At 41.3% G+C, this 27821-nt stretch overlaps 1 protein-coding gene across 3 annotated transcripts; it reads left to right on the top strand.

Moving 5' to 3' along the window:
• SLC28A2 (solute carrier family 28 member 2) lies at positions 1-27821 on the top strand. 3 transcript variants are annotated; one of them, XM_054715540.1, is made up of 17 exons: positions 1-81; positions 216-304; positions 10342-10433; positions 11850-12033; positions 13464-13605; positions 14482-14595; positions 14894-14971; positions 16039-16119; positions 16547-16627; positions 18032-18157; positions 18240-18370; positions 18796-18964; positions 19139-19336; positions 19914-19995; positions 21261-21359; positions 21568-21679; positions 27505-27821. In XM_054715540.1, exons 1-17 carry the CDS (start codon positions 1-3, stop codon positions 27620-27622), a joined length of 1977 nt encoding a protein of 658 aa, XP_054571515.1. In that variant the 3' UTR covers positions 27623-27821. The 3 variants fall into 3 exon arrangements, with proteins under 3 accessions (XP_054571515.1, XP_054571514.1, XP_054571516.1); XM_054715539.1 differs by having other exon boundaries at positions 216-310; XM_054715541.1 differs by having other exon boundaries at positions 43-81; positions 10339-10433.

Below are 27821 nucleotides of genomic sequence, written 5' to 3'. Positions count from 1 at the left end.
ATGGAGAAAACAAGTGGAAAAGGGGCCACTGCTTTGTCCACAATGGAGACTGGCATAGGGAACCCAGCGCTGGAGCTCACGGTAATCCACCAGTTTAGTTGATGCAGAGCTTTCTGATCTGCTGTGCAGCCTCCTGTAGGGTCTTTGGTTGCTCACAATCCCCATCACCCCTGGCAGGGCCCTATGACTGACCCCAGCTCTACCTGTGCTGACAGGAAGAAGGATTAAATCCTGAGGGAACCAGGAGAACTGAAGAGCAAGGACAAAGCCTCCGGGATGGGCTGGGGCCTTCCACTCACCACAGGTACCTGTGTTCTGGAACTGGTTTCGTTAAGGCCTAAGGAGCGAGGGTGGGTTCATCGTGGCCACTGGACTCAGGAAGCTCATGGTCTTATTGTGGCGATAAGACTCACAGCCACCTGATGTTACCATATGCACAACTATTTGTATCTAAACCTGTGCTATATATAATCGGAGTTGGTTGGACTGACAACAAAAATAACAACGATGAGAATAGTAACAGCTAACATTTATTGAGTACTCACTATTGTGCAGAATGCTTTATGCAATTAATTTAATTTTCACAACAACAGGTGGGTACTAATTTTAATTCCCCCCTCCTTTTTTTTATTAATTAGAAAATTGAGGCTTAGAAATTAATTTACCCATATCATTGAAAGAGAAAACAAACAAACAAACAAACAAAAACCTCTTTTGGAATACTCAATTTTGGGGATGGGAAGAAAGAAAAATCAGAAAGAGAAAAAAAGGCAGAGAAGGACCACCATGAGGGATAATAGTGAAAGTAAAAATGTAGAGCCTTGAAAGTCAAAAGGAAAGGAAGTACCAAGAATGAAGGCACAGTTCACAATGTTGTCTGAACAGGCAGTGGGGCAGGGAAGTAGGAGTGAGAGAAATCTTTGAATTTGCTCATGGATTTGGTCCTAGAAGTAATGTCTAAGAAAGTTGTTTGGATAAAGTGGGTCAGATGGAAGCCATGTTGCATGTTGTGGAAAAGGTCTGGATATTTATAAAAGAGTGCAGAAGTCAGACGTTGAGAAGCTTAGAAGAGGCTGTTGAATAGTTTCTAAAGGTAATAATCCTAAACACAGAGTTATTTTTGTTTGTTTTCTTTTCTTTATTTTTAAGAATTAACTTAGTGACTTCACAGAGAAATCAAGCTTAAAATTTTAAATTCTACTTTCTTCTTCAGAAAGTCACTTTTGTATACAAATTGATATATATCAACATGGACATGGCTGGTCCAAGTGCAATGGTGCCTACAATTAATTGATCACAGCCAGTTACAGATTTTCTTCTGGCCAGTGTGGCTCAGTTGGTTGGGTGTCATTCCATACACTGAAAGATCGCCAGTTCCATTCCTGTCAGGGCACATACCTTGGTTTTGGGCTATTTTTCTGGTAGGGGGCATGTCAGATGTTTCACTGTCATAGCAATGTTCTTTCTCTCTCTCTCTCCTTCCCTTCCTTTCCCTTCCCTTCCCTTCCTCTCTCTCTAAAACTCAATTAAAAAACATGGACATGTGGGAATAGATTAGAAAAGCTAAATCCCAGATATACTTTTAGAATAGAATTGACAAGTTATAGTAATTAAAGGTCAACCATTTTCAGGACACACACTCAGACCCATCTGTATCCTCTTTTATTTCAGTTCTTGGTTCCTCAGGAAATCCTTAATCTGATCTTGCAATGTAAACTGACTTTAGCTTCTCTTTCTTTCCATTACTCTTTCTGAATTTAGCTATGTTTACATATACAGGGTGTCCCCAAAAATATACACACACATTTTGAATAATTATAAAGGCAGCATTTATTAAAATACATTTTACTTTCAAAATTGAGCTATTAGCTGTTAAAGTGTATATACATTTTTTAGGGATACCCTATATATTCATATTGCATCGTTATCCATTCACCCATTGATGGGCTGAAATAAACATGGGAACACATACATCTCTCTAATATTTTGTTTTCATTTCCTGTGGGTCCTATGGGTATATACCCAGAAGTGAAATTACTGAATAATATGATAGATCTATTTTCAATTTTTTGAAGAACCTCCATATTATTTTCCATAGAGATTGAACCAATTTATGTTCTCACCAACAGTGTACAGGGTTTCCTTTTCTCCACATCCTTGCCAACACTAGTTATATATCTTGTCTTTTTGATGACAGCCATTCAAACAAGTGTGAGGTTATAGCTCATTGTGGTTTTTATTTGCATTTTTCTGATGATTACTGATGTTGAGCATCTTTTCATGTACCTGTTGACCAATTGGATATCTTCTTTGGAAAAATGTCTATTCAGCTCCTGTCCATTTTTAAATTGGATTGTTTCTTTTCTTTTCTTTTTGCTATTGAGTTGTATGAGTTCTTCATATATTTTGGATATTAATCTCTTATGCAATATATGATTTGCATTAATGTTCTCTCATTCTGTAGGCTGCTTTTATTTCATTCTGTTTCTTTTGCTATGAAGAAGCTTTTAAGTTTGATGTAGTCCCACTTGTTGATTTTTTGCTTTTGTTTTTTTGTGCTTTTTTTGGTCATATCCAGAAAATTATCACCAAGATTAATGTTAAGGAGCTTCTTCACCTACGTTTTCTTCTAAAAGTTTTATGGTATCAGGACTTATGTTTAAATCTTGGATCCATTTCGATTTAATTTTTGTGAGTGGTATCAGATAGGTCAATTTCATTATTGTGCATGTATTTATCTAGTTTTCCCTACATATTTGTTGATGAGACTATTTTTTCCCATTGGGTGTTCTTGGCTCCCTTGCTGAATATTAGTTGACTGTATATGTGGTAATTTAATTCTGAGCACTCTATTCTGTTCTATTGGTCTATGTGTCTTTTTATGATATACTAGAGGCCTGGTGCAAGAATTTGCGCACAGGTGGGGTCCCTCAGCCTGGCTGGTGATCAGGGCCAACCCGGGGTGGAGGGGGGAGGGACCCTGAGAGGTTGGCCGGCTGCGGAAGGTTGACTGTGGGAGTGCACTGACCACCAGAGGCAGCTCCTGCATTGAACATCTGCCCCCTGGTGGTCAGTGGGCATCATAGCTACTGGCCAGTCATCCAGTTGTAATGGTTGCTTAGGCTTTTATATATAAAGGTCATACTGTTTTTATTATTATAGCTTTGTATTATAGTTTGAAATAAAAAAGTGTGATATCTTCAGCTTTGTTTTTTTTTTTTTTTTCAGGACTGCTTTGGCTATTTGGGGTCTTTTGTGGTTTCACACAAATATTAGAATAGTTTTTTTCTATTTCTGTGAACAATGCCATTAGTATTTTGATGGGGATTGTGTTGAATCCATAGATGGCTTTGGGTAGTATGCACATTTTAATAATATTAATTATTCTGACTCATAAACATGAGATGTCTTTCCATTTTATTTTTAATGCCTTTCCTCTTGTTATGCCCTTTCTTTTTTCTATGCCTTTCTTTAGGTTGATTTAATATTTTAAATGATTCCATTTTATCTCCTTTGATGGTCTATTAGCTATAACTTTTTTTGTTGTTATATTAGTGCTTGCTTTAGTGTTTATAATATACCTTCAACTTATCAAGTATACCTTCAAGTGATATTATATCCTTTCATGTAAAGTATAAGAACCATATAACAGTATACTTCTGTATCTCTCCTTCCAATCTTTTTTTTTTTTTTAATATTTTATTGATTTTTTACAGAGAGGAAGGGAGAGAGATAGAGATTTAGAAACATCGATGAGAGAGAAACATCGATCAGCTGCCTCCTGCACACCCTCTACTGGGGATGTGCCCACAACCAAGGTACATGCCCTCGACCGGAATCGAACCCGGGACCCCCCAGTCCGCAGGCCGACGCTCCATCCACTGAGCCAAACCGGTTTCGGCTCCTTCCAATCTTTATACTATTATTGCTTATGTTTACACATCTTACTTCTACATGTTATAAACTCCATACTACTATTTTTGCTTAAATACTGAATTATCTTCCTATATGCTCCAACTTAAATGTACCTGCACCTGCATGAATCCTTATCTTTTCCCCTCCTTTATCAGAAGGCCTACTCTCCCTAAGTCAGAAGCCAACTTCATTATCATCCTTCTCTATCCCCTTCTACAGAGCCCTCTTTCCCCTACATCTTCAGTTACTCCTCTGTTAGACCTTTCCTCAATCTATAAGTGTACTCAAGGTTTTTTCTTCTTATAATAAGCAAACTAACAACTCAACCTTACCTCAAGCTTATCTTTTTCCTTCATGGCCAAGTTTCTTGGAAAAGTGGGATTTATTTGCAACATCATTTTCTCACCTGTCCATTCACTTCTCAGTCCCACATAACCTAGTTTTCACTACCACTGGTCAGCTGAAATTCTCTTACTCAGATGAGCAATGAAAACCTACTTATCAAGTTCAATGTACACACACTTTCTTTGGAAATCTCTGCAGCATGACCCTTCTAACCCTTTCCTTCCTTGAAACAAATGTTTTGATTTCAATGATACTACACCCTCCTCATTCTCCTGCCTTTCTGGATATTCTTTATTTTAGTTTTCCAGTCACTTTTCTTCTCTTCTCACTCCTACATGTAATGTCTTGATTTATAAAACCACATCTGAAGTCTGTACCTTTGTTCTAAGCTTTAGCCCTATATATCTAACCATTTGCCAAACATATAAACACTTAGATGTCACATATATACTTCAAATTAAACATTGAAACCAAGCTCCTATCAGCATAGGTTTGAGGTTTCCATACTACTTCGGGTGCCAGGTTGGGCTCTAGGCACACAAAGATGAATAAACTCACATTTCCTCCTCATGCCTGATTCTCCTTAGGTCTGTTCCTCCTCCTATATTCTCTATTTTGGTGAATGACTAAGGCATGCATGGCAGGAACCTCATTATCATCCCAGTTTTCCTCCACTTGATATTAATCCTCTCTCCTAAACATCTGTGCCATTCACCCCTCATATCAATCTCCCCCTGTACCCTCAGTTACTTCCTTTATAGCCCCAGTCTATCTCCCGCCCCACTGCCACCAGAGTGATCTTTCTAAAACACACATCTGCTCACATTATTCCCTTGCTTACATTCTGCAATGGCTTTCCATTTTCTACAAGATAATACCTGAATTCCTAACCATGGCATATAATCTATATGACCTGGCTTCTGTCCCTTTTTACCAGCTTTCTTCCCACCATCCATCTACATACTCCCTGCTTCCCAGTGACTGAAAATCAACTGTTTTTTCAAAATGCTAGGCTCACTCAGGTATGCTTTCCCTCTTCTGGAGATTCCCCAACCTTCTCTTCTAACTGCCTGCAACACACCCACTTAGCAAACTCATATCAGTTCACCTCTCCTCTCCTTTGTGAAAGCTTCTTCAGCAATCATAGGCATGGTTACCTGCTTCTTCTCTGCTGCTCTCTTAGCAATCACACGCTTTGAATTCTGGGATGATCCCTCTGAAATTCTAGTCTTACATCTCTAAGTAGAAGCCACATGGAGTAATGGAAAGATCTGGATTTTAAATCCTAACTCTGCCACCTACTGGCAGGCTCAGTTCCCTTGCTCATACATCTAACTAACCTTGTGGTTTGGGGGAGGATGATTGGTGAGGTCTGGTAAAAGGTGCTTAATAAACAGTATCTGGTTTTTCTTTTCTTCACAGACAAACTTTAAAAAAAAAAAGTAGTCCATATATGCTCACACTCACTCAATCCCCTGCAATTCTGCTTTTACCCAGTCACTCTCCTGTAAACTGCTCTCTCACAGAACCAGTCACCTCTTCACTGCTGAATCTAGCATCTTCTTCTCATTTGCTATGCCGCTTGATTTTATTATCATTGAATATCATTGACCTCTCCTCCTGCCTAAAGATCATTTCTCTTTTTCACTTTTTCTCTTAGCTCTCAAACTGCTCCTACTAAGTCTGCTGTGTCTTCTGGCTGCCCTATCAGAGCGACTGTTCTGACTTCCTGGGAGGATGGTGGTAAGCCTGGTAGGGATGGGTGGGGATGGCAACATAGGTAGGTGGCTGTGAGCTATACAAGTTACCAGGAGGGAGGTTGGGAAGGGTGCCTGCAGCCTATGTTACATGCCAGTGCAATTCCCAAGTGAAGAATTTTAGGCAGCGCATCCTTGCTGGGAGCTTCTCCTCACTCCTCATTATTTTGTTTCTCATTAGGGCCTGAACCTGATATCAATAGCTGAATGAGCTAGAGCTCCTTTGTCTTCAAATTCCTATTGAAATCTTTTTAAAAGGTGTAAATAGGGACAAACTGTATTAGCACAGGAAGTCCATAATGGGCCTTAACCATATATTAGAAACCAGGAGAAACTTCTGCTAACAACAGAACTAAAGGGCCTGGCTCAAAAGGCCATTGAAGGTAGTCATGACTCTCCCTAATGAGAGAGGACACTTTACCTGGGAAGATTTCACTGTCTGTCAGAACCACTGCTACCTCTAACTTGGAGAGAACAGGGTGGGTTGAAGTTAGAAATCCCATCACATAGGTCCTTCCTGTCTTAGTGTGAAGATCGATGTTTTCTGTTATCTGAAATGGCCACATCAAGCAGAGATTTGGATACAGTGTGGAGGAAGAGTTCTTTCCAAGACGATACATCCATCACAACTCAGCAACTGAGCACCTGGCTGTGTTCTGGTTTAGGTTCCCTCCTCACTCTACCTGGGCTGATGGGTCTCAGAACTGGTAATCCCCAGGTGCACAGAGTCTGCTTCCAATGTAAGTTTTTGGCTTCCCACTTGCCTTCCTGGGTTTTCCAACTCCTATTTGGCTTTTCACTTTGGCTTATTGATAAGCTTTTTGTTTCTCAGACTCAGTCACCATTCTCCCTTGGACACTTTTGATAACTTCTCAAACCCTGTACAACACCCCCCAGCTCTCCTTGCCCATCCAGTTTGAAACTAGTTGTGTACATAATTTTGAATCTGGCAAAGTGGTACAAGTACAGTACCCATGGACTAGTTCTTTTCATATCATCCTATCTAATAAAGAGGGGATATGCTAATTGACCCTCACACTGTTGCAAAAGATGGCAGTGCCCACAGCCAATAAGGAGGGAATATGCTAATTGACTGCCCTGCCCTCAAAGATGGTGGCACCCACAGCCAATAAGGAGAGAATATGCTAATTGCTGCCACGCCCTCAAAGATGGCGGTGCCCACAGCCACAAGATGGTGGCACCCAGTCCCCTCAGCCCCCCAGCTGCCCAGGGCTGGCCCGAGGTACAGGCAAGCCTCGGATGGTGGCTCCCCAGCCGCCCAGGGCCGTCCCGACGCACAGGTAACCAGGGCCAGCCAAGGCTTGCGCTGCCGGCAGTGGCAGCAGCAGAGGTGTGATGGGGTGTCGCCTTCCCCTGATTGCCAGGTTGACTCCTGCCCCTGAGGGCTCCCGGACTGTGAGAGGAGGCAGGCCGGGCTGAGGGACCCCCCCTCCAGTGCATGAATTTTCATGCACTGGGCCTCTAGTCATTAAATAAATCCCTTAAGCCCTCAAAAAGATTCTGATCACTTCTGCCTGGAGGCCCTCACTCTTTACTCAGACCATCATTTGGTTCTGGGTTTACTCATTTCCTTTCTTTTTAGTTCTTCAAGCTAGAGCAGCAGATTCACCCAGGTGTCAATAGTAACTGGAGATGGATTTTCAGAAAGCTGTCCTAAGCTTTCTACTCTAATTGAGAATGATAGTACCCAGACCCTAGGAGTTTCCATAATTTTATTTCCCTTAATTAGGAGAGTTTCCTCATGTTGTGGATAGGATCACTGGGAAAATGCATGCACACTCTTACTGCTAGGCCTGACCTCTAATGTTATGTTCAGCTAGCATGACCTATCATCCTTACCTACTCTTTCTTGCTCTGTCACTTGAGGCTGCAGGCAGTAAGCATATAAGTGAGAGGGTTATTGTTAGTCCACATCTGGAAAGCCTCCCATGTACATACCAGGAGAGCTTAACAGTGGGTACATACTTCAAACAAGTTATGGGCAAGGTATTGAATTTCAGTATCTATCAGGTAGAATACTTCTAAATTCAGCTTCTTGATATAACATAATACTAACCCTCAAACGGTACCATTATGTAAATAAAGAGCTTGGTAGTATTAGCAAGATCCTGGGCCAAGCAGGTTGCCAGGATCATGAACACCTGCTCACATGCTTCTGTGCACTGCTTCTCAATTGATTCCCCTTTTCAGTTGGATAATCCTCACGGCTTTCCTTTCTATTTTTATTTTAATTTTTTAAACCAGAGGTCCAGTTCCAACTTGATATTCTAGAATCAGGTTGTTAATGGGTTTTGCAGAAATGCGTGTTCTTAATTGATTTCTGGTAGTACCCACTGAACTTTAGTTCCCAGGAAATGGTCAAGTCTGATTACAAGGTGATGGCAAAAACCTTTTCCAGGCATGTGACTTATTCACTCTTGGACTAGTGCATGCCCACCCTTATTTTGCAGTGGCCTTGCTGATCTGGCATTTGGCTGGGTAAATTTTATATCAGCTTTACCTAGTGTATCAGTTTGAGTACCAACAGGAAACAAATGGAATACTTAAGTTAGGATAATTAGAAAAGTGTTTATTTACAAAGAGACCATTACAAAGATGTGTGTAAGATGTAGTGGAACCACAAGGAAGGACAGTGCAAGAACCAGAGGCCAGCAGCAGTGAACCATTTACTATCCTAGGCCCGAAGGGACAATATGTAAGAGGACCTAAGAGAGTCAGATAAAGAAGACCTCAGTATGTGACCTCAGTTTTTCTTACACTCTGATCCTCTTCGGGGTTCCTCTGGTAGAACCCAACTAGGTAAGCCAGAGGGCATGGGAGCCTATAGGTGTAGTCCACAGGGTAAGACTCCCTGGGCTCAGAGCAAGGTGGAGAGTGGATCTAGAGGAGCAAATCAAATACACCTGGCACATATAGGAAGACTAGAGTTAAAATTAAGTTCGTTCCTTGATGTGTTTTGTGAATGACGTTCCAAAGATAATGATGTCCTTTGGGTATCTGACACCTCTAAGCAATACTTTTTACTCACTACATTCTTTATTAATCCTGGAAAGTAGCAGAGTTCTTGAGATCCTAAGGTATCTTCTTGAATTGATTCAGTTAGGTGGTGATAAAGATTGTTTTGTCCTTTTTCAGATTATCTATATCTGCTAATACACATTCTATTCTGCTAACCCAGGGTTGGGCTCCCTGCAGAAAGGGAAGCAAGGAGGAAGCAGAGGAGGAGGGGGGAGTGAAAAGGAAGGCTGTATAATGAAGAATGAGTGTGTTAGATGGGAAAGGCAGCAACGGAGAAGGATATTTTTCCATTGATTTTTAGAAAGAGTGGAAGGGAGGGGGAGAGACTGAGAGAGAGAAACATCGATGTAAGAGAGACACATCACCAGAATCAAACCTGGGAACCTTCAGTCCGAAGGCCGGCTGACACTCTATCCACTGACTCAAACTGGCTAGGGCTGGAAATTAGAGCTTTTTGCTCAAATGACTGCAGTGTGCTGAGAATACTGAGGAATGTCAGATAGGCGAGCCTGGAATCTAGGTAAAATACAGCATAGGATGATGGTGAGGAGCTCAGATTCTGAAGCCAGATTGCCTGAGTTTACGTTCTGTCTTTACTCCTTACAGCTTCCATGACCTTGGGAAAGTTACCCAACTTCTGTTTTTCAGTTTCCACATCTGTAAATAGAAATAATAATAGTAACCACCTCAAACACTCTTAGGAGGAGTCAATGAGTTACTGTTGGTAAAGTTCTTAGAAAGAGCCCAGCATATAGAAAGGGCTATATAAATGTTAAATCAAATTTGAATAGTCCTCCCTGTTGGGCATCTTCTCTCAGTCCCTGCCCACCCAGGGGTTATTGGTGTTTTCCTTCCAGTCTGTCAATGCACATCTGATTGGCTGTTCAGAGTTATGGGCTTGTGTGGTTTTTAGAAAGGAATGGTCGAAGCTGCCACTCAGAAGAAAAGGCCCTTTTCTGAATCTGGAAACTGAGCAATGCCTGATCCCTGGGGAACAGGAAAGGAATAGGTCCCAAGAGTCTCTCCCTGATATGAGTGTCCACCTCTGTGGTAGGAGATTACTGAGATATTGCCAGTCTGGGTTGGGTAGGGTTATTCTGACCTACTGCCCATTGCGATGTGGCCTTGGGGCATTGCCGGGACACTACCTAATGTCCCCCGGGCTGAATCATTTCCTCATGGAGAAGAGAAAATTCTTCCTCGGGCCAGGTCATCTAAGGTCTGGAATTGATACAAATGGGATGGAGTAACTTTCGTATCTTAATTTTTGGGTTTTCATCAGGAGGAGACTTCTACAACCTTTCACCAGGGCAAGAAGTTTCTGCAAAACACATGTCAGCCTGTTCAAGAAGATCCTGCTGGGCCTGTTCTGTTTGGGTGAGGTGTTGAGAATTCCTGTAAGCGAGAGACACAATCATTTTAGGAATGTGACCTTGAGTCAAGATGTTTCTAAATGGGATAAAACTTTATTCACAAACTGATCTTTTTTATTTGATATATAGATCTGAATTATTTATAAGTAAATAATCTGAACTATATTTATTGAGTTGCACTTCTAGGAATAAGTAAAATCTGAGCATAAACTATTTTTCAAAATTATTTGATAGACTTAAATATTTTAGAGAATCTGGGCGTGTGTCTGTTTTAGTGTCTTGATTCAATGTAGGGCATGGTCTTTATAGTCTTTACAAGAGAAACCTGTAGTATACATTACTTATTTGCTAGTAAGATCAATGATATAAAATATTTTAAAATATATTTTATTGATTTTTTTACAGAGAGGAAGGGAAAGGGATAGAAAGTTAGAAACATCAATGAGAGAGAAACATCGATCAGCTGCCTCCTGCACACCCCCAACTGGGGATGTGCCCGCAACCAAGGTACATGTCCTTGACCAGAATTGAACCTGGGACCCTTCAGTCTGCAGGCCGACGCTCTATCCACTGAGCCAAACCGGAACATCAATGAGAGAGAAACATCGATCAGCTGCCTCCTGCACACCCCCAACTGGGGATGTGCCCGCAACCAAGGTACATGTCCTTGACCAGAATTGAACCTGGGACCCTTCAGTCTGCAGGCCGACACTCTATCCACTGAGCCAAACCGGCTAGGGCTAAAATATTTTTTAAAACAGCAAACCTCTAATATATATTGTCAGTGATGTATGGGATTTTGATGTCAATATTAGAGGCAGCTGGGATGATGAGAACAAAAATTATATTTGGGGGTCAGTCAAGGAGCTATGGGATGAGGACTGTATAGTAAGTCCTCACTTAACATTGTCAATGGGTTCTGTCACTTTCAGTGGAGTGATGTATAATGAACCAATTTTACCAGAGGCTAATTGATATAAACAAGAGTTAAGTTCCTATGGCATCTTATCAATGTTATAATGAAAGACATATTTTGAGGACCTGATATTCTTCCTAGTGTTTATATGGTTTTGCTCAAGAGGAAAGGTTAAAAGCTTTAGAAAAGATGACTTTTGGAATGTTTAATGGTGGATGTTGATCAAATGCACTCCAAATTTACTCTGAAAAAGGATATCAGAGTAAATTCAAGGGAGTTAATGAAAGATGACTGAAAACATGCAGTATTCAAACTAAGTTGGACTCTCCCTGGGTATCCTCAAGAAGAAACCAGCCATCATCCAGCCTGGCCTTGAGAACTGCAGCTTGGTTTGAGGCTGGAGGGTTTTTCTTGCTTTAAGTCCCAGACATTCATGACTAGAGCTTCATTTGCCCCTGGGGAGCTCTGACTTGTTGGTCCTTACTCTGCCCCTTCTCCCTTTAGCTTATGCTGCCTACTTCCTGGCAGCCTGCATCTTGGATTTCCAGAGGGCACTGGCCTTGTTCGTCCTCACCTGCTTGGTGCTCCTGGTCCTGGTTCACCGGGCTCTGAAAAGCTTGTTTGGTAAAACATTAACAAGATGTCTGAAGCCCTTTGAAAACTCCTGCCTGAAGCTTTGGATGAAATGGTGAGTTAAGAATCTCAATATCCCTGGTCGCTCAAACGTGTCCCCCTTTCTTTGACAGTTCCTGAACTGTCGTCTCTCAGCCCCTCACCTATACTTTTCAAAATCAATGCTCAGGGAGCAAATAGCAACAGGCCTCTGAGCACTGGACTTCCGTCCAGTTTCTTGTAGCCTCGTGTATCAACATTGCTAGGGGGCAGGAAGGGTTAAGTTTCAGAGAAGAGTTTCCATCTGTTTATTGTCAGAGTTCATGACAGAAATAAGGAAAACCATACTTTTCTGCAATGAAGTAATCAAAACCAAGAGGCTTATAGCTGCGTTAAGCTACCAAATTGATTTGGTGCTCATATGTGTCTCCCTTAATTTCCTGATACTTTTTATGCATTTTTTCTTCTAGTCCCCTAGACTTCTCCCACCCCACCAGTGTCTTTTACAGTTCCTTAGAGCTTAACTGGCAAACTTACTGTTCAGTAAATACTGAACTGAATTTTATAGCAGCCATAGTTAGCTATAGTCATCTAACTAACTATATAGCATACACACGTTCTTTGAACACAGGCCTGGAGTGACAGAATAACTTTTAGACTCTATAGAGAGTTCCTGTTTTCTGCCTATTCTCCACACAGAGAACGGATGTTAAGAATGTTTGCAACAGCAATTATTTGGAGAAACACACCACACTACAACCTAAATTTTGGATTATTGATTTATTTGACACTGAGGAGACAAAGCTAAAATGACACTATTCATTAGCAGGATAGATTCTAGAAGCCAGATTTTATTCACTTTAAGTGAGAAGAATTCACAGTAAGAACAGCTCCACAATTCAACCCTGCCTTGTTATCCTTGTTGTTCCTGAGCCATCTGAATGGACAAAGTACTCTTTTTGTTTTGCTTTCTTTTCATATGTGCTCTCCCTTCTAATTCTTTACCCTGGAACTGAAATGACACCAACACTCAGATGTGAGGGAACCTGTCTGTGTATTGATCCAGCATGTTTGGTACATCAAGGGACCATAAGACCATAGGGGTTGGTTTGTGGCTTAGCCTTTACTCTTGTCTGAAGATTCATGGGGAGGACCATGCATACTTTTATTTCTTTTTAAAATACTTTGGTTTTTCATTAGTAAAAGCTTAAAGAATGAGTCTTTATATCACATCTTACTGATATGGAAGCTTGAGGAAAGGAACTCATGTGAGTTGCATCCTCAGGTTGGACTCCTTCAGCCTCATTCTGTGAGTACAAGGATTGGAGAGAGAGCTGCTCGCTAGCAAACTGCCAGATGAATGATTCTCAAGAGATGTCTCTGTGTCTAATCTATTGAGTTATTTCATTTACCCTTGGGGTAAACTTCTGTTTTTTTAGAGGTAAGGTTAATTATTTGTTATTCATTCACTGAGTTGATGACATGGTATTGGCATTCCTTCTTTAGGGTGTTCGCTGGAGTCGCCTTGGTTGGCCTCATCCTGTGGCTAGCTCTAGACACAGCGCAAAGGCCAGAGCAGCTGATGTCCTTTGCAGGAATCTGCATGTTCATCCTCATCCTCTTTGCCTGCTCCAAACACCACAGTGCAGTGAGTTTGGGGTATTCAGGGTGGGCCAACGGCTGTGTGTTACTGATTACAAAGTACATGTGTCAAGTATTGATTACAAAGACATAGAACTAAGCTCTTTAGAATCTCCGGAATTTGTTGTTTTGTTTTTTTTTTTATGATTTTGCTCCTAAGACAAGCTTTAAAGTTCTCAGAGGCTGTAGACCACTTATTTCCTTGATATCAAATTAGTGGATCTAAGCCAGTGTTAAAGAAAGAACCAAAAAAAAAAAAAAAAAAGGAAAGAAAGAAAAGAGAATACAATAAAGAATCGACTTGCATTGCACATAGAAATATTAAAGTATTGGTTATGATGCTTTTATTTGTATACTAGAGGCCAGGTGCACAAAATTTGTGCACTGGGGGGGCAGGGATCCCTCAGTCTGGCCTGTGCCCTCAGTTGGACATCCTTAGCGCTGCTGCAGAGGCGGGAGAGGCTCCCACCACCGCCCTGCACTCGCCAGCCTTGAGCCTGGCTTGTGGCTGAGTGGCACTCCCCTTGTGGGAGTGCATTGAACCCCAGGGGGCAGCTCCTGCACATCAAAGCGATCAGTTGTTCTGCCATTCAGTCTATTTGTATATTAGCCTTTTATTATATAGGATTATTATATAGGATATGTATGTATGCATGTGTGTCATCTAACCTGTAGATACAGTTTTAAAAACCATATGGACATATGTGGCTCTTTAAATATTATCCCGCTCTGTTTCCCCCTGCTCCCTACTCCATCTTACCCTAGATTTCCTGTTAACATCCTTGCTTGGTTTCATCCAGAGTACCATGAATACATGTTTAAAACTTGGACAAGTAGGGTTAAGAACTCACATAGGAATAACCTGAGTTCTTATTGGTCACAGGTGTCCTGGAGAACGGTGCTTTGGGGCCTGGGTCTTCAATTTGTCTTTGGGATCTTGGTCATCAGAACTGATCCTGGATTTAATGCATTTCAATGGCTGGGAGACCAGATTCAGGTATGAAAAATTAAATGTGAGGGCTCTGCTCTTTCAGAACCTGAGAGAAAGGAGATTTGAGTGGGGAGTGGGGGGACATGCAGAGATTGCACTACATCTTGTTAATTATGGTGGTGGGAGATCTGGTGGGAAAGGAAAGAGTATACTAGGGTACAATTAATCATATGAATAAAGAACTGTGAGAGATACATTCAGTAACATAAGTAAGACCTAATCATGCCTGAATCTGATCGAATGTTCCTCTGTGTCCTACCTGGCTTCACTCTTGTTCACTCTCTCTCTCTCTCTTTTCTTTCAGATTTTCCTGGGCTACACAGTGGCTGGCTCCAGTTTTGTCTTTGGGGATACGCTGGTCAAGGATGTCTTTGCTTTTCAGGTCATTATCTGTTTTGTAGGCAGGGATGAGGGTCCGTGTGTGGGGAGAGATGTAAAGCAGAGGATAAAAATGTGTGCCCAAGAGATCAGCCAGTCTACATACCAATTTGACCCTAAGAAGAGGATCTGACCCCATCAGTAGAAGGAACAGCATCAATCTCCTGCCCTTTGATCATTACCATACTGAAAATGGAATAAAATAGGAGTGGGGGAGGAAGGCTCCTTGTGGCTTGGTACTAATGGGATAATAGATATAATATATTTAAAATTTATTCCTAAACTAGCTTGTGTTAAAAAAATATCCACTGAGTATCTATACTGTGTCAGCTGCTCTTGGAAGACTGAGAGTTAATTTAGAGGCCTGAAACAGTCCATCTATGGCATACATGAGCACATTTGTACAGTAGTCCCCCTTACCTGTGAGGGATACATTCCAAGATTCCCCCCAACCCCCAGTGGGTGCCTGAAACCAGATATTACCAAACCCTATAAATATTGTTTTTTCCCCCTATACAGACATACCTTTGATAAAGTTTAACTTATAAATTAGGCAATTTCACAGATAGAAAATTCATTCTTACCATAGATCTTAGCAACCTTACCATATGATTTTTTTTCTTTTCTTACTGAGAACTTTTACTTTTTCTCTTAAAGGAAGCACTTTATGAATTACCAGCATCACTACTCTTGTGCTTTGGGGCCATTAAATAAAATAAGGGTTACTTGAACACAAGCACTGAGATACTGTGACAGTGGATCTGATAACCTAGACAGCTACTAAGTGACTAATGGGCTGGTGGCTAGTGTAAACAGTGTATACACTAGATAAAGGGATGATTCACGTCCCAGTCAGGACAGATCAGGACAGTACGAGATTCTATCATGATACTCATAATGGCGCACAATTTAAAACCTATGAATTGTTTACTTCTTAAATTTTCCATAACATATTTTCTGACCATGGTTGACGGTGGGTGACCACAGATAGTGAAACCATGGATGGCGGGGGGGGGGGGGGGGGGAGGTCTGTTGTAATATCTCATTAGTAGCCCGTCATTCTCATTATAGGCCTTACCAATCATCATTTACTTTGGATGTGTGATGTCCATTCTCTACTACCTGGGCCTTGTGCAGTGGCTAGTTCAGAAGGTGAGTCATTCTCCTACACCACTCAGGAGGGGGGCTTTCATCTTGTGATCTGTCAAGAAGCATGAACATGACACTCACTTAGGAAAAATGCTCACATGTAGGATCTAGATGTTAGAACCAGTGAGAAAAGGCAAACTCAAGCATGCCTGATATAGGATGGTCAGACCCAGGCTCTGGGTAGGCCGAGGAGCAGAGCAGGAAGAGAAAATGGGCTGGACTCATACTGAGTTTTAATCTACTAGTCTGGAAGCCAAGAGTCCTGAGTTCTGGTAATTTGCTTTGTGGCCTTGGGCTTATTACTCCACTTCTCTAGGCTTTAGTTTCCTTACCAGTAAATGGAGAAGGGAATGGGGTTGGGGAGAAGCTTGCTAGATACTCTCTAAGATTTCCACTAATGTTAATGGTTTAGGTCTTTGTATCCCTTTAGGTTGCCTGGTTTTTACAAATTACCATGGGCACCACCGCCACAGAGACCCTAGCTGTGGCAGGAAACATCTTTGTGGGTATGGTAAGTACTCTGAGGCCTTCTGATCATTTTTTTCCTGGGGAATACATGATGTGGCTGAAAACAGGTTGAGAAAAGTGTGTTTTCCTTCTGAAAAGTCAAATAAATGAGATGTATGGGCAGTTAATCACTGATGAAAGAAAACTCAGAAGTTCAAAGGAAACTCAGCTTACTGCTTTTACCCTTCATCTGTAATACAACTACTTACCTGGGTGTACTTAGTTTGGACATCCTTAACCACTGACCCAACTTCTTACACAGGAATATAGGGAAACATCCTGGTCCAAATCTCACCGCCTTCAGTGTGCTCTATGGTTTTAGTTTCTCCCTGTGATCCTTGTTTTCCAGGGTTTCTGAGGAAGCAATAATTTGCCTTGCTCAGAGCTCACACCAAGGCTCTTCCCCATAATACACTGTTTGATACATTGATACGGAATAGGTGCTCAAAATATGCTATTGGCTGATTAACTCAATGTTAGGGACAATGACAATGGCTTGTCAAATTGACAAGGAGTTAGTATTGAGGTCTTTCTCTCTCAAGGCCCTTGGCTGATTAACTGTTTCTGAAATGTTTTCAGAGTACTTCTGCATGCTTCCACCTTAGCACTCCACATTTTACTGAAATTATCCATAATCGGCTTAGTTTTCTGTCCTAGACTATAAGCTCCAAGAGTAGGAACTTTTCCTTATTTCTATTAATATCCCTGGCATCTAGTACAGCACTAGGCACATTGATTGTCACTCATTAAATGATAAATAACATTACCTTAGGTTGATGCTAAATACAGTTTAGAATTGGGTCTTTATAATTTCATTACATTTTCAAACATTTCTTTTGATTCTTTCATCAACAATGGGCTTTAATAATATATTTGCAATTAATTTAACAAGTACTTTTAAAGCTACTAATATGTACTCAGGAAATACACTGTATTTCATAAGGTCATTCATTAAGTACTTCAGGTCCTCAAATAATGTATGGACAAAAAGTATTTCATTTAATTTTATTTCAATATAAAGTTGATGAGATGCCATAGGAACTTAACTCTTGTTTATATCAATTAGTCTATGGTAAAGTTGATTTCATTATACAGACACAGAACTTAACAACATTGAGGACTTACTGTAGCTGATTTTAGACATGGAGAAAAAAATATACCATTCCCCTTCCATAGCATTTTAGAATTTACATAAATAAGACAAACATGTATGAAAATCAATGATAACAATACCAGCCAGGATATGATTAGGTGCCAGAGAGAGTGAGGCAGATGCTGGGAGGGCCTAAAAGCAGAGCTCTGTCCTGGAAGGGCACTCACACTAGAGGGATGTGTCCCTGGGCCGGGTGGGCACTCTGGGGTGGAGAGTCACATCCTCTTGAATCTGACTCGCTTCTCCTGTTCACAGACAGAGGCACCTCTGCTCATCCGTCCATACCTTGCAGACATGACACTCTCTGAAATCCATGCAGTGATGACTGGAGGGTTTGCCACCATTTCAGGCACTGTGTTGGGAGCCTTCATATCCTTTGGGGTAGGCATAATCTTTTTGATCACTCCTGGGTGAACCCACGTTTGGGTTCTGCAGACTCTGATTCCTATGTCTGGCCTTACAGATTGAAGCGTCATCCTTGATTTCTGCGTCTGTGATGGCTGCCCCGTCTGCCCTTGCCTTGTCAAAGTTGGTATATCCAGAAGTGGAGGAATCCAAGTTCAAGAATAAGGAGGGGGTAAAATTGCCCCGTGGGTGAGTCCAATGAGGCATATAATTTGGGAGACGCTGAGGTCAGTGCAGAGTCAGGAGTAGTGCTGTGGTGGCAGAGGCTTCACGTCTCCTGGAGAAGGAATAATCTGATTCCATATCCTCTCTTGTCTACCTCTACCTCTAGCTGATCATGTAGATTTTATTTGTTTAACCCTCCATCTGCCTCTGTCTTCTGCAGACCAGTATCCTCTGTCCTAGGTGTCAGTGCAATTTCATGGTAATTAAATCTGATAGTGCTTCAGTATAATTTCCACCACAAGAGTCACTAAGGAACCCCATCACCTCTTAAGCTGGTCTTGCACCTTTCTCCTGCACTCCTGCACCGCAGGAAAAGTGGGATTTCTCTTCTGTGAGAGGCTGAGACTAATCCAGACACCATATTCTTCTTCTATGCCCAATAACCACAGAAAGGAGACAAATATCCTGGAAGCTGCCAGCAATGGAGCCACAGATGCCATAGGCCTTGCCACTAATGTAGCAGCCAACCTGATTGCCTTTTTGGCCGTGTTGGCCTTCGTCAATGCTGCCCTTTCCTGGCTAGGGGAATTGGTAGACATACAGGGGCTCACTTTCCAGGTAAAGAGTTCCATTTGTTGTGCTGTATTTAAGTGGTCCTTGAACTGTGAGTGCTCTCCTGACCCACAGTGAGCTAAAAGAGAGCATGGATAGAAGGGTGGAGGAGACTAACTTAAGGCTCCAGAGAAAGTCCTTGGGTCCTGACCTTGTTACTTGTTCTTTCTTTTCACCTAGGTGATTTGCTCCTATATCCTAAGGCCTATGGTTTTTATGATGGGTGTAGAGTGGGCAGATTGTCCAATGGTGGCCGAGATGGTGGGGATCAAGTTCTTCACAAATGAGTTTGTGGCCTATCAGCAACTGTCTCAATACAAGAACAAACGTCTCTCTGGAATGGAAGAGTGGATCGGGGGCGAGAAACAATGGATTTCTGTAGGTGGCACTTCAGAAGAGCATAAATCATTTGTGGGCAGACAGAAAGTGTTACACAAATTTGTTTCACACCCATGGATCCCTTTCCAGTGTCCCAGGCCTAAACCACAAAGCAAGCATAACAATATGCTTAGCTCCAGGCCCCTGAGGTCTGTGTGCTATTCCTCCCCCGCACTCTGACCCAACTTCTGTCTATAATGTAATTTACAGTTGGGGAAGTTCAGGGTGGACACTATTTTTGATGGTCTAAGGTCCCCTTCTTCATGTATAAGTTTAAATGCTATAAATTGATCTCCTTTTCTCTCTCCCTCTATCTCAATCATCCTCATTCTTAGGCCTTCTCCATACTCATGGACTTGAACAAGAAGAGTGCTGGGCAAAGAGGCCCATTGTGGTTGCCATAACATTATTCCTGTAATAACTCAGGAAGTGATTATTTTCTGAGCATCTTTTCCATATTCTTTAGGGTAATGTGGAAAAGATTGGGGGTTCTATGATCTTTGGAACTTCTATCATGATTATATGACTACATATATGGGACTGAATTTATTTACTTATTTGCATGTGTTTTTCCTAGGTGAGAGCTGAAACCATTACAACATTTTCACTCTGTGGATTTGCCAATCTTAGTTCCATAGGAATCACACTGGGAGGCCTGAGTGAGTTATTTCATTTTCCCAGCTACCCAGTAAGCCAGACAGACCCCAGCTTCTGTAGTAGGCAGTCTGGTGCTTCAGTACAAGTTGAGACCAGACAGAGAAGCTGGTGTGAAATGGGCCCTGATGGGCACAGATAATTTGGAGTTAAGGTAACCATGTGCCTGGCTATGCATGAGGCCCAGGTTAGATTTACAATCTCAATTTCTGTTACTCTTTTTCCATTCAATTGGAGGCTCAAAAGACTTATTTTACTTTTATTTTCCCTTTGAGGAAAATTATCATGATATTTTTATATTGCCATTAAATGGGTATTGTGCATATATATCCATTGTTTTTTATTCAGTACCAAAGGCACTTTCTGAAATTAGGCGGCTCACCAGTTGTCTTCATAGATGTAGGAGTTGCACAAGGAATCAAAAGACAAATAAAATCATCAGACACATAGGGCAGATAGACAGTAAGAACCACTGGTGTCAAGTGTGGGATTAAAAGCTATAAATCACTAGGTGGGGGAGGAGTGAGTATTTGAAGCAGACACAGATACATTTAGATTGTGGGTGATGGTTGGGTGAAAAAGTATGAGGAAAGTGGAGTTGTCCTTGAGGTCAGGGATAGCAAATTCCAAGAGTTTGGAAGATCCAAGTTAGAAATAAAGTGTAAGAAGAAATACAGCTAAATGCATCCATTTAGAATCATTAAGAGTCATTAAATTGATTTATTTGGCTGCTGGTTGAACAATTTAAAGGTGAAACAATTTCCTTTTGGTTTATTTTCCCCCTTTGTTAAATGCTTGTCTGTGCTGTTCTAATTCTGATGCCCGCGATTACTGTCTGATTGTGAGATTGCCATCTAGCAGTGGGATGTGTATCATGTGACTGAGGTTTAGGCAAATGTGGCCGTCCTTATCCCTCTGGCTCAAAACAGTCCATCACATTCTGGTCCAACTAGTGAATACCAGGCATCTGTGCCTGTCTGGAGCAAACTGGAGCTTTCCTTGATCCAGATTCATCTTGGGAATGTTCATGGAACCACTGAAGTTAGGGTCAGACACACATTCCTTGACCTGGGAAATGTTTGAATTAGTGAACCCTCAGGACTAAAGAATATACACACTTCTTAGGGCACTGCTGGCCAGCCTCTGGTGGTTAGTAGTAAAAAAAAGCTATTCCTCTGCTGTGTTTTGTTCTTCTGCATTCTTTAATTGGGGCTCATGGGAAATACCAGATTGGTGGGGAAGAGATCAAATTATTTTGTTTTGTCTGCAGCATCAATGGTACCCCACCGGAAGGGTGACATGTCCAAGATTGTAGTCCGTGCCCTCTTCACAGGGGCCTGTGTATCCCTTATCAGTGCCTGTGTGGCAGGTATGTACCTCAGCTAGTCTCTTGGTAGAAATCACATACCTAGATACTGATACGATCTCTCTCAGAATGCTGATTTAACCATCCATCTCACAGATGCATAGAAAAGGCACCTAATCTACAATGTTCTCCAATTTACACCCAAATTATTGAGAGCTTTCAGGAACATGTGTAAAATCTTCCCCTTACTATCTCTGTCTCCTTTACCCAGGAATCCTCTATGTTCCCAGGGGAGCTGAAACTGACTGTGTCTCCTTCCTAAACACAAGTTTCACCAATAGAACCTATGAGGTCTATGTGTGCTGCAGAGAGCTCTTCCAGAGGTGAGTGAGCATCAGGATCCCAACTTCCTCCTCTAACATGCTATCCTCAACTCAGGAATCTTCTGGGAGAAACAGGGTCTTGAGAGTAATCATGTGGATCCTGAATAGAGTGTTTAAGAAGGAAGATGGGTATTTGTGGTGGTCTAGATCTATGCTCTTTTCTCTTCTTACCTCTAGTATGTATTATCTCTAGTGTGGACAAGTGACAGATTTTACTGATATTGGTGGGATACCGAGAAGTGGAAAGGGCAGGGGAAGAAGAAAGGAAGTGTGGTTTCCCTATTGTGACCAGAATGTTGTAGGTGAAGGCTCGGCAATGGTCCTAAGTGGCTAAAAATTTATGGGCTTCTTCAGACAGTAATGATGACTGAAAGAGGATCAAGTTGAATTGGTCATGATGCATTCAGATAAAATGAATTTGTTTACCAGTTTCTGGGATATTATATAATAGTTTTCTGTTTTCTCATGTAAGGAGCTGATAAACAAGTAAAAAACTGAACAATTTGAAAAATCAGTTATTCTTCTTAGATTCATAAGAGAGGTGAGGACACACAGCAAATCACTGCCCCCAAGATTGGAGAGACAGGTGAATACAGGTAGTCACAGTTATTGGAGCAGAGACTCATGAGTGGAAACTGCTGCAGAAACCCATGCAGGAGAAGGAAAACCTGAAACTGTAATTGCTGGAGGCATAGTGAGGACAAGTCTGAATGTTAAAAACTTGGGCGGGGGTGGGGATGACAGTCATAGGGGGCACCCTCACACTTTTGTGAGTTTTACCTCTAGGAAATAGATCAGGTTCTCACAGTAAATTAAAAAAAAAAAAAAAAAAACAGAGTTGAAGTTCTGGTGTACTTCAAAATGGTTCGCTTTCCCCCTCCCTGGGTGAGGAGGAAAAGGAACCATTTAAAAACATACCAGAGACTCTGTTTTTGTTGTTGACACGTTTTTATTTATTTTGGATGAATACCAGGAGTAGAATTGCTGTGTCCTAGAATAGATACATGTATGATGAAAAATATGCTATTGAGAAGTTGGTCTGTAGAACAGTAGAACTGTATGGTCAAATACAATCACTTTATCAGGTGCTCCATTTGAGTCTTAGTTTTCTATGAGTTATTTTCCTTAAACAATTTTTTATTTTTCAATTACAGTTGACATGCAAAATTATATTACTTTCAGTTGTACAATCCACTGATTAGACATTATATAACTTACTAAGTGATCATTCTGATAAATCTCGTACCCATCCGACACCATACATAGTTATTATATTATTGTCTATATTCCCTATGCTGTTCTTTACACTCTTGTGACTATTCTATAATTACCAATTTTTACTTCTTAATCCCTTTACCTTTTTCACCCATTCTCCCAACCCTTGTCCCATCTGTCAAAATGCTCCCTGTATCTATGTCTGCTTTTTAAAAAATATGTGTGTTTTTTTAAATTGATTTCAGAGAGAGGAAGGGAAAGGGAGAGAGAGATAGAAACATCAATGATAAGAAAGAATCATTGATCAGCTGCCTCCTGCATGCCCCCTACTGGGGATCAAGCCCAAAACCTGGGCATGTGCCCTGACAGGAAATCGAACCAGCAACCTCCTGGTGCATGGGACGATCCTCAACCTACTGAGTCACACTGGCCAGGCTGTTGGGGTTTTTTATTTAATCCTCACCAAGGATATGTTTTTTAAAATTGATTTTACAGAGAGGAAGGCAGAGAGAAAGAGAGAAACATCCATGTGAGAGAGAAACATCGATTGGTTGCCTCCCATATGTGCTCTGACTGGGAATGAACCCACAATCTGGGTATAAGCCATGACCTGGAATTGAACCTGCCACCTTTCAGTGTACAGGATGATGCTCCAACCAACTGAGAAGAAAGGAATAGAAAAAATATTTGAAATAATAATGACTGAGAATTTTCCCAAATTAATGTCAGACATCAAGCCAAAGATCCAGGAACCTCAGAGAACACAAAGCAGGATAAATGCCAAAAAACTACACCTAGGCATATTTTCAAACTACAGAAGATCAAAGATAAAGAAACATACTAAAAGAAACCAGGAGGGGAAAAAGGGAGCATATATAAGCTCAAAGAACTAGTTATAGGACACACAGAAAGATTTGAGGAACTAGAATGTTTAGTTCTGCCAAAATAAAAGATGTGTACAGTAGTGATATATGGGTGAGTGAAGAGAGTTCTGAAGACAATGAAGAGAGTTCTGGGAGATGAGGCTAAAATACCTTAAAAGGCCTTGTATGAAATGCTAAGGTATTTAGATCTTGACTTACAGAATTCTGAACATTGGCATGATAAGAGTTTTTTAAAGATAATTCTTATAACCATTTAGATGTCTGGGAGACCAATAAACACATTGCTATAATAGTCTAAGCGACTAAATGGTGACAGCTGATACTAAGTGGTTATGAGATGCACTAGACCGAGGAGAATTAATGGGATTGGTCATCACTAGATAGGAGGGAAGGATGGGGTAGGGAAGGGAAAGGAGCCTCAAGTGATTGTCTTCTTTGTAGCTTTTGAAAGTGGGCCTAAAAGGGATGACACTAGTTCACTGAGAGAAGGACTAGTTTCAGGAATGGGAATAAAGGGGAAAGATTATGCTTTAGCTTAATTCAGTTGGGTATGTTGACTTGGAGGTACCTGTGGGACCACCATGTGACACTACTTGCAAGCCAGTTGGGGTCTGGGGTTCAGGAGAGAAATCAGAGTGGGAGATATATTTGGAAGTTATCATTAAATAGTTGATCTGGCCGAAACTGGTTTGGCTCAGTGGATGAGCGTCGGCCTGCAGACTGAGGGGTCCCGGGTTCGATTCCAGTCAAGGGCATGTACGTGGGTTGCGGGCACATCCCCAGTGGGGGGGCGTGCAGGAGGCAGCTGATCTATGTTTCTCTCTCGTCGATGTTTCTAGCTCTCTATCTCTCTCCCTTCCTCTCTGTAAAAAATCAATAAAATAGATATTTAAAAAAAATAGTTGATCTGTTCACTATTTATGCAGATGTTTGGGTGCTGGCTGCTTAACAAGTTACTATGCTGAGTAAACAGATGTTACCCTCCTGTGTTTGGAGGTTATCATCAGAGTAGGCAACCAACAATCTTTGAAAAATAATCCCTTTATTGTACTATTAAAGATGAATGATAAACAGGATAGTGACATTGTTTGATTCCTATGTTCTTGTGGCAGTCCAGTGGATTTCATTGTAAGCACAATCTAAAGTAAATGAATAAAGTGAAAATTGCTAATTTTTAACAGTGAGTTGTCTTTCCATTGAACTTCACTGAAAAATTAACAGAATACTCTTTCCTGCTCATTTCTGCCTCCAAAGCTGCAATGGACTTTTTGTCTATAGTCATTTACTTAGTGTCATTAGCATCTAGATTCTAAAAGAGATCATGTTTTTGTCCAATTTGTTTATACTAAATAAGTTTTGAGTGACTCCAGACCAAGATGGCGATAGAGGAGGCTCCTGAATTTCCCTCCTCCAAGCTACACTGAATGTACAGCTTTATAATAATTCCCTTTGAGAGAACCAGAAACTAGCTGAGTGACTCCTACACATTGGGAAATTGAGAAAATACCCACATTGAATTGGGTAGGAAAGGCTAAGACACAGTCTTACCATAAACCCCACCCCTGGCACAGAACCATACAATTGAGGGAACTCCCAACTCAACTTCTCCCAGAGGAGGGAAGGGTTTGGACTGCACATCTAGGGCACCAACTTTTAAGGCTCCCACCTGAGGGGCAGGTGCCACAAACAGCTCTGAAATAATATGGGGCTTGGGTTTCTGAGTCTCCCAGAACTATAGCAAACCAAGAGCAGTTCTTAACAGGCGGTGAGCATTCATTGTGGCTATCCTCCGAGGCTCAGTGCAGAGGGAACAGGCAAAATTGCTCATCTCCCAGTCTTTCCCAGGAAAGGGCTCCACAGCAGACTTTCTAAATTGCTGCCTGGACTGTCGCTTCTAATTAGCATGCAACTAAGTGCTCGCTGCAATCCTCCCTAGAACCCAAACAAGCCAATGGGCACTTCCCTGACCTTTTCCCTCGGGCTCGCTTCAATGATGAAACCAGGTCATCAGCATTTCTCTGGAAAGAGTTTTACACACTTACAGTGCCACAGTTTTTGTGGTGCTGCCCAAGGGACAAGCCCCCAGATCACCTGGCTCTGATAACCAATGTGGCTGGCATTCATGAGTCCCCTGTGTCTAGCTTCTAATTAGCATGTATCTATGGGATGACTGTGATCCTCCTTGGAGCCCACTTTCTCCCTCCAACAATAAAACCAATTTTCCAGTATCTCCCTGGAAGGAGCATGTACACACATCTAATGCCCCAAATTTTATGGCTGCCACTTAAGGGACAGGCCCCCAAATCGCCTATCTCTGGTAGTAAACTGGGCTTGCTCTGGAAATCAATTTCCAGTGGGAAAGCTAGCCAACAAAGATGAAGTTTTTAAATGAGCACAGAAGCAACCCCCAATAGCTATACATCCAGGTTCAGCACAGAGGGAGCAGGCACAAGTGCCCATCTCCCAGTTTCTCCCTGAAAAGAATCTGACTGCATACATTCCCAGCTGGTATCTAAGGATCCAGCTTCTAATTAGCCTGCATTCAGGTGCTGACTGCAAACCTCCCCATTCGGGACACTAACGAGACCTACACAGAGACACATAATTAAATTGTTAAAAGTTAAAAACAAAGAGAATTTAAAATCAGCAAAAGAAAAATAACTAACTATGTGCAAGGGAATCCTCATAAGAATATTTGCATATTTTTCACCAGCAACCTTGTAGTTCAGAAGGGAGCGGGATAATATATTCAAAAGAAAAAACTGCCAATCAAGAATACTTTATCAGGCAGAGTTATCTTTCAGAAGTGGAGAAATAGTGTTTTCCAGACAAGCAAAAGCTGATGGAGTTCATTACCACTAGACCAGCCTTACAAGAAACAGATAGTAATACAATCTTCCTAAATTTATTAAGACTTGTTTTGTTGCCTTGCATCTGACCTATCAGATAATTTTCATGTGTACTTGAGAAGAATGTACAGTACATTCTGGTGTTGGACGGATTGTTCTATAAATGTATGGTAGTCTATCTGGTATATCATATAATTTAAGTCCAATGTTTCATTGTTGATTTTCTGTCTGTATGATCTATCCATTACTAAATGGGAATATTAAAATCCCCTACTTGTATGAAGGTTCCCGAATAAATTAAAAATGGAACTACCACATGATCCAGCAATCTCATTTCTGGGTATATATCCAAAGAAAATGAAATCACTATCTGTATTCCCATGTTCACTGCAGCATTATTCACAGTAGCCATGGTATGAAAACAACCTGTGTCCACTGACAGATGAATGGATACAGAAAATGTATCCTTATAAAAGAAGGAAATCCTGGTATTTGTAACAGCATTAAGCAAAGTGAAATAAGATTGACCAAGACAAATACTGCATGGTATCACTTATATGTAGAATCAAAAAAAAATTTTTTTAAGCCAAACTCATAGAAACAGAGTAGAGTGGTGGTTGCCTGGGACTGGGGAGGGGGGGGGGCGGGGTGTATGTAGGGGGGGTGGAAATAGATGCTTATATACAGGTCTTATCTTGGGCACGAATGAGAAAATATACTTAATTCTGTCCTATTTAATTGGTCATTGCAATTGGATCCATTTATAGGTCTCCCCCTGTCCCCCCCTCCCAGGTGCTTGGTAGAACTTATTGATATGTCTTGTTGAATTTTCTTAAAAATCTGACCCACTATGTATCTCTCTGGCTTTTCATTTCAGTACGTCTCTGAATGGCACCAACGCTCCTTCTTTTTCCGGTCCATGGGAAAATAAAGAGTTCAGTGCCATAGCCCTTGCTAACTGCTGTGAATTCTACACCAATGCTGTGTGTGCCTAAAGCTGGTCCATTTTCATAACAGTCTTAATCTTGACAGACTTTTGATGGTAAAGGTATTTATGTAGTCAAGAGTTCCCACTCTACAACCAACTCACCATGTCTTTAACAGTACATGTAAAAAATAATTTGGTTTTCACTGTATGCCTGTAATGAAAATCAGCATTTGTCTTTCCATTATTTGGCTGAACCAAATAGGAAA

The sequence above is a fragment of the Eptesicus fuscus genome, chromosome 5 (genome assembly GCF_027574615.1).
Source record: "Eptesicus fuscus isolate TK198812 chromosome 5, DD_ASM_mEF_20220401, whole genome shotgun sequence".
Taxonomy (NCBI): Eukaryota; Metazoa; Chordata; class Mammalia; order Chiroptera; family Vespertilionidae; genus Eptesicus; species Eptesicus fuscus.
The sequence above is the reverse complement of the archived record's forward strand: the minus strand, read 5'-3'. Positions and strand labels throughout refer to the sequence as shown.

Bases quoted from the DNA above. Each gene is read 5' to 3' on its own strand.
- SLC28A2 (XM_054715539.1), top strand. From the start codon at position 1: ATGGAGAAAACAAGTGGAAAAGGGGCCACTGCTTTGTCCACAATGGAG. The intron at 10,434-11,849 runs GTGAGGTGTTGA...TTCTCCCTTTAG, and splicing joins GCTGGGCCTGTTCTGTTTGG to CTTATGCTGCCTACTTCCTG. The intron at 21,360-21,567 runs GTATGTACCTCA...TCCTTTACCCAG, and splicing joins TATCAGTGCCTGTGTGGCAG to GAATCCTCTATGTTCCCAGG.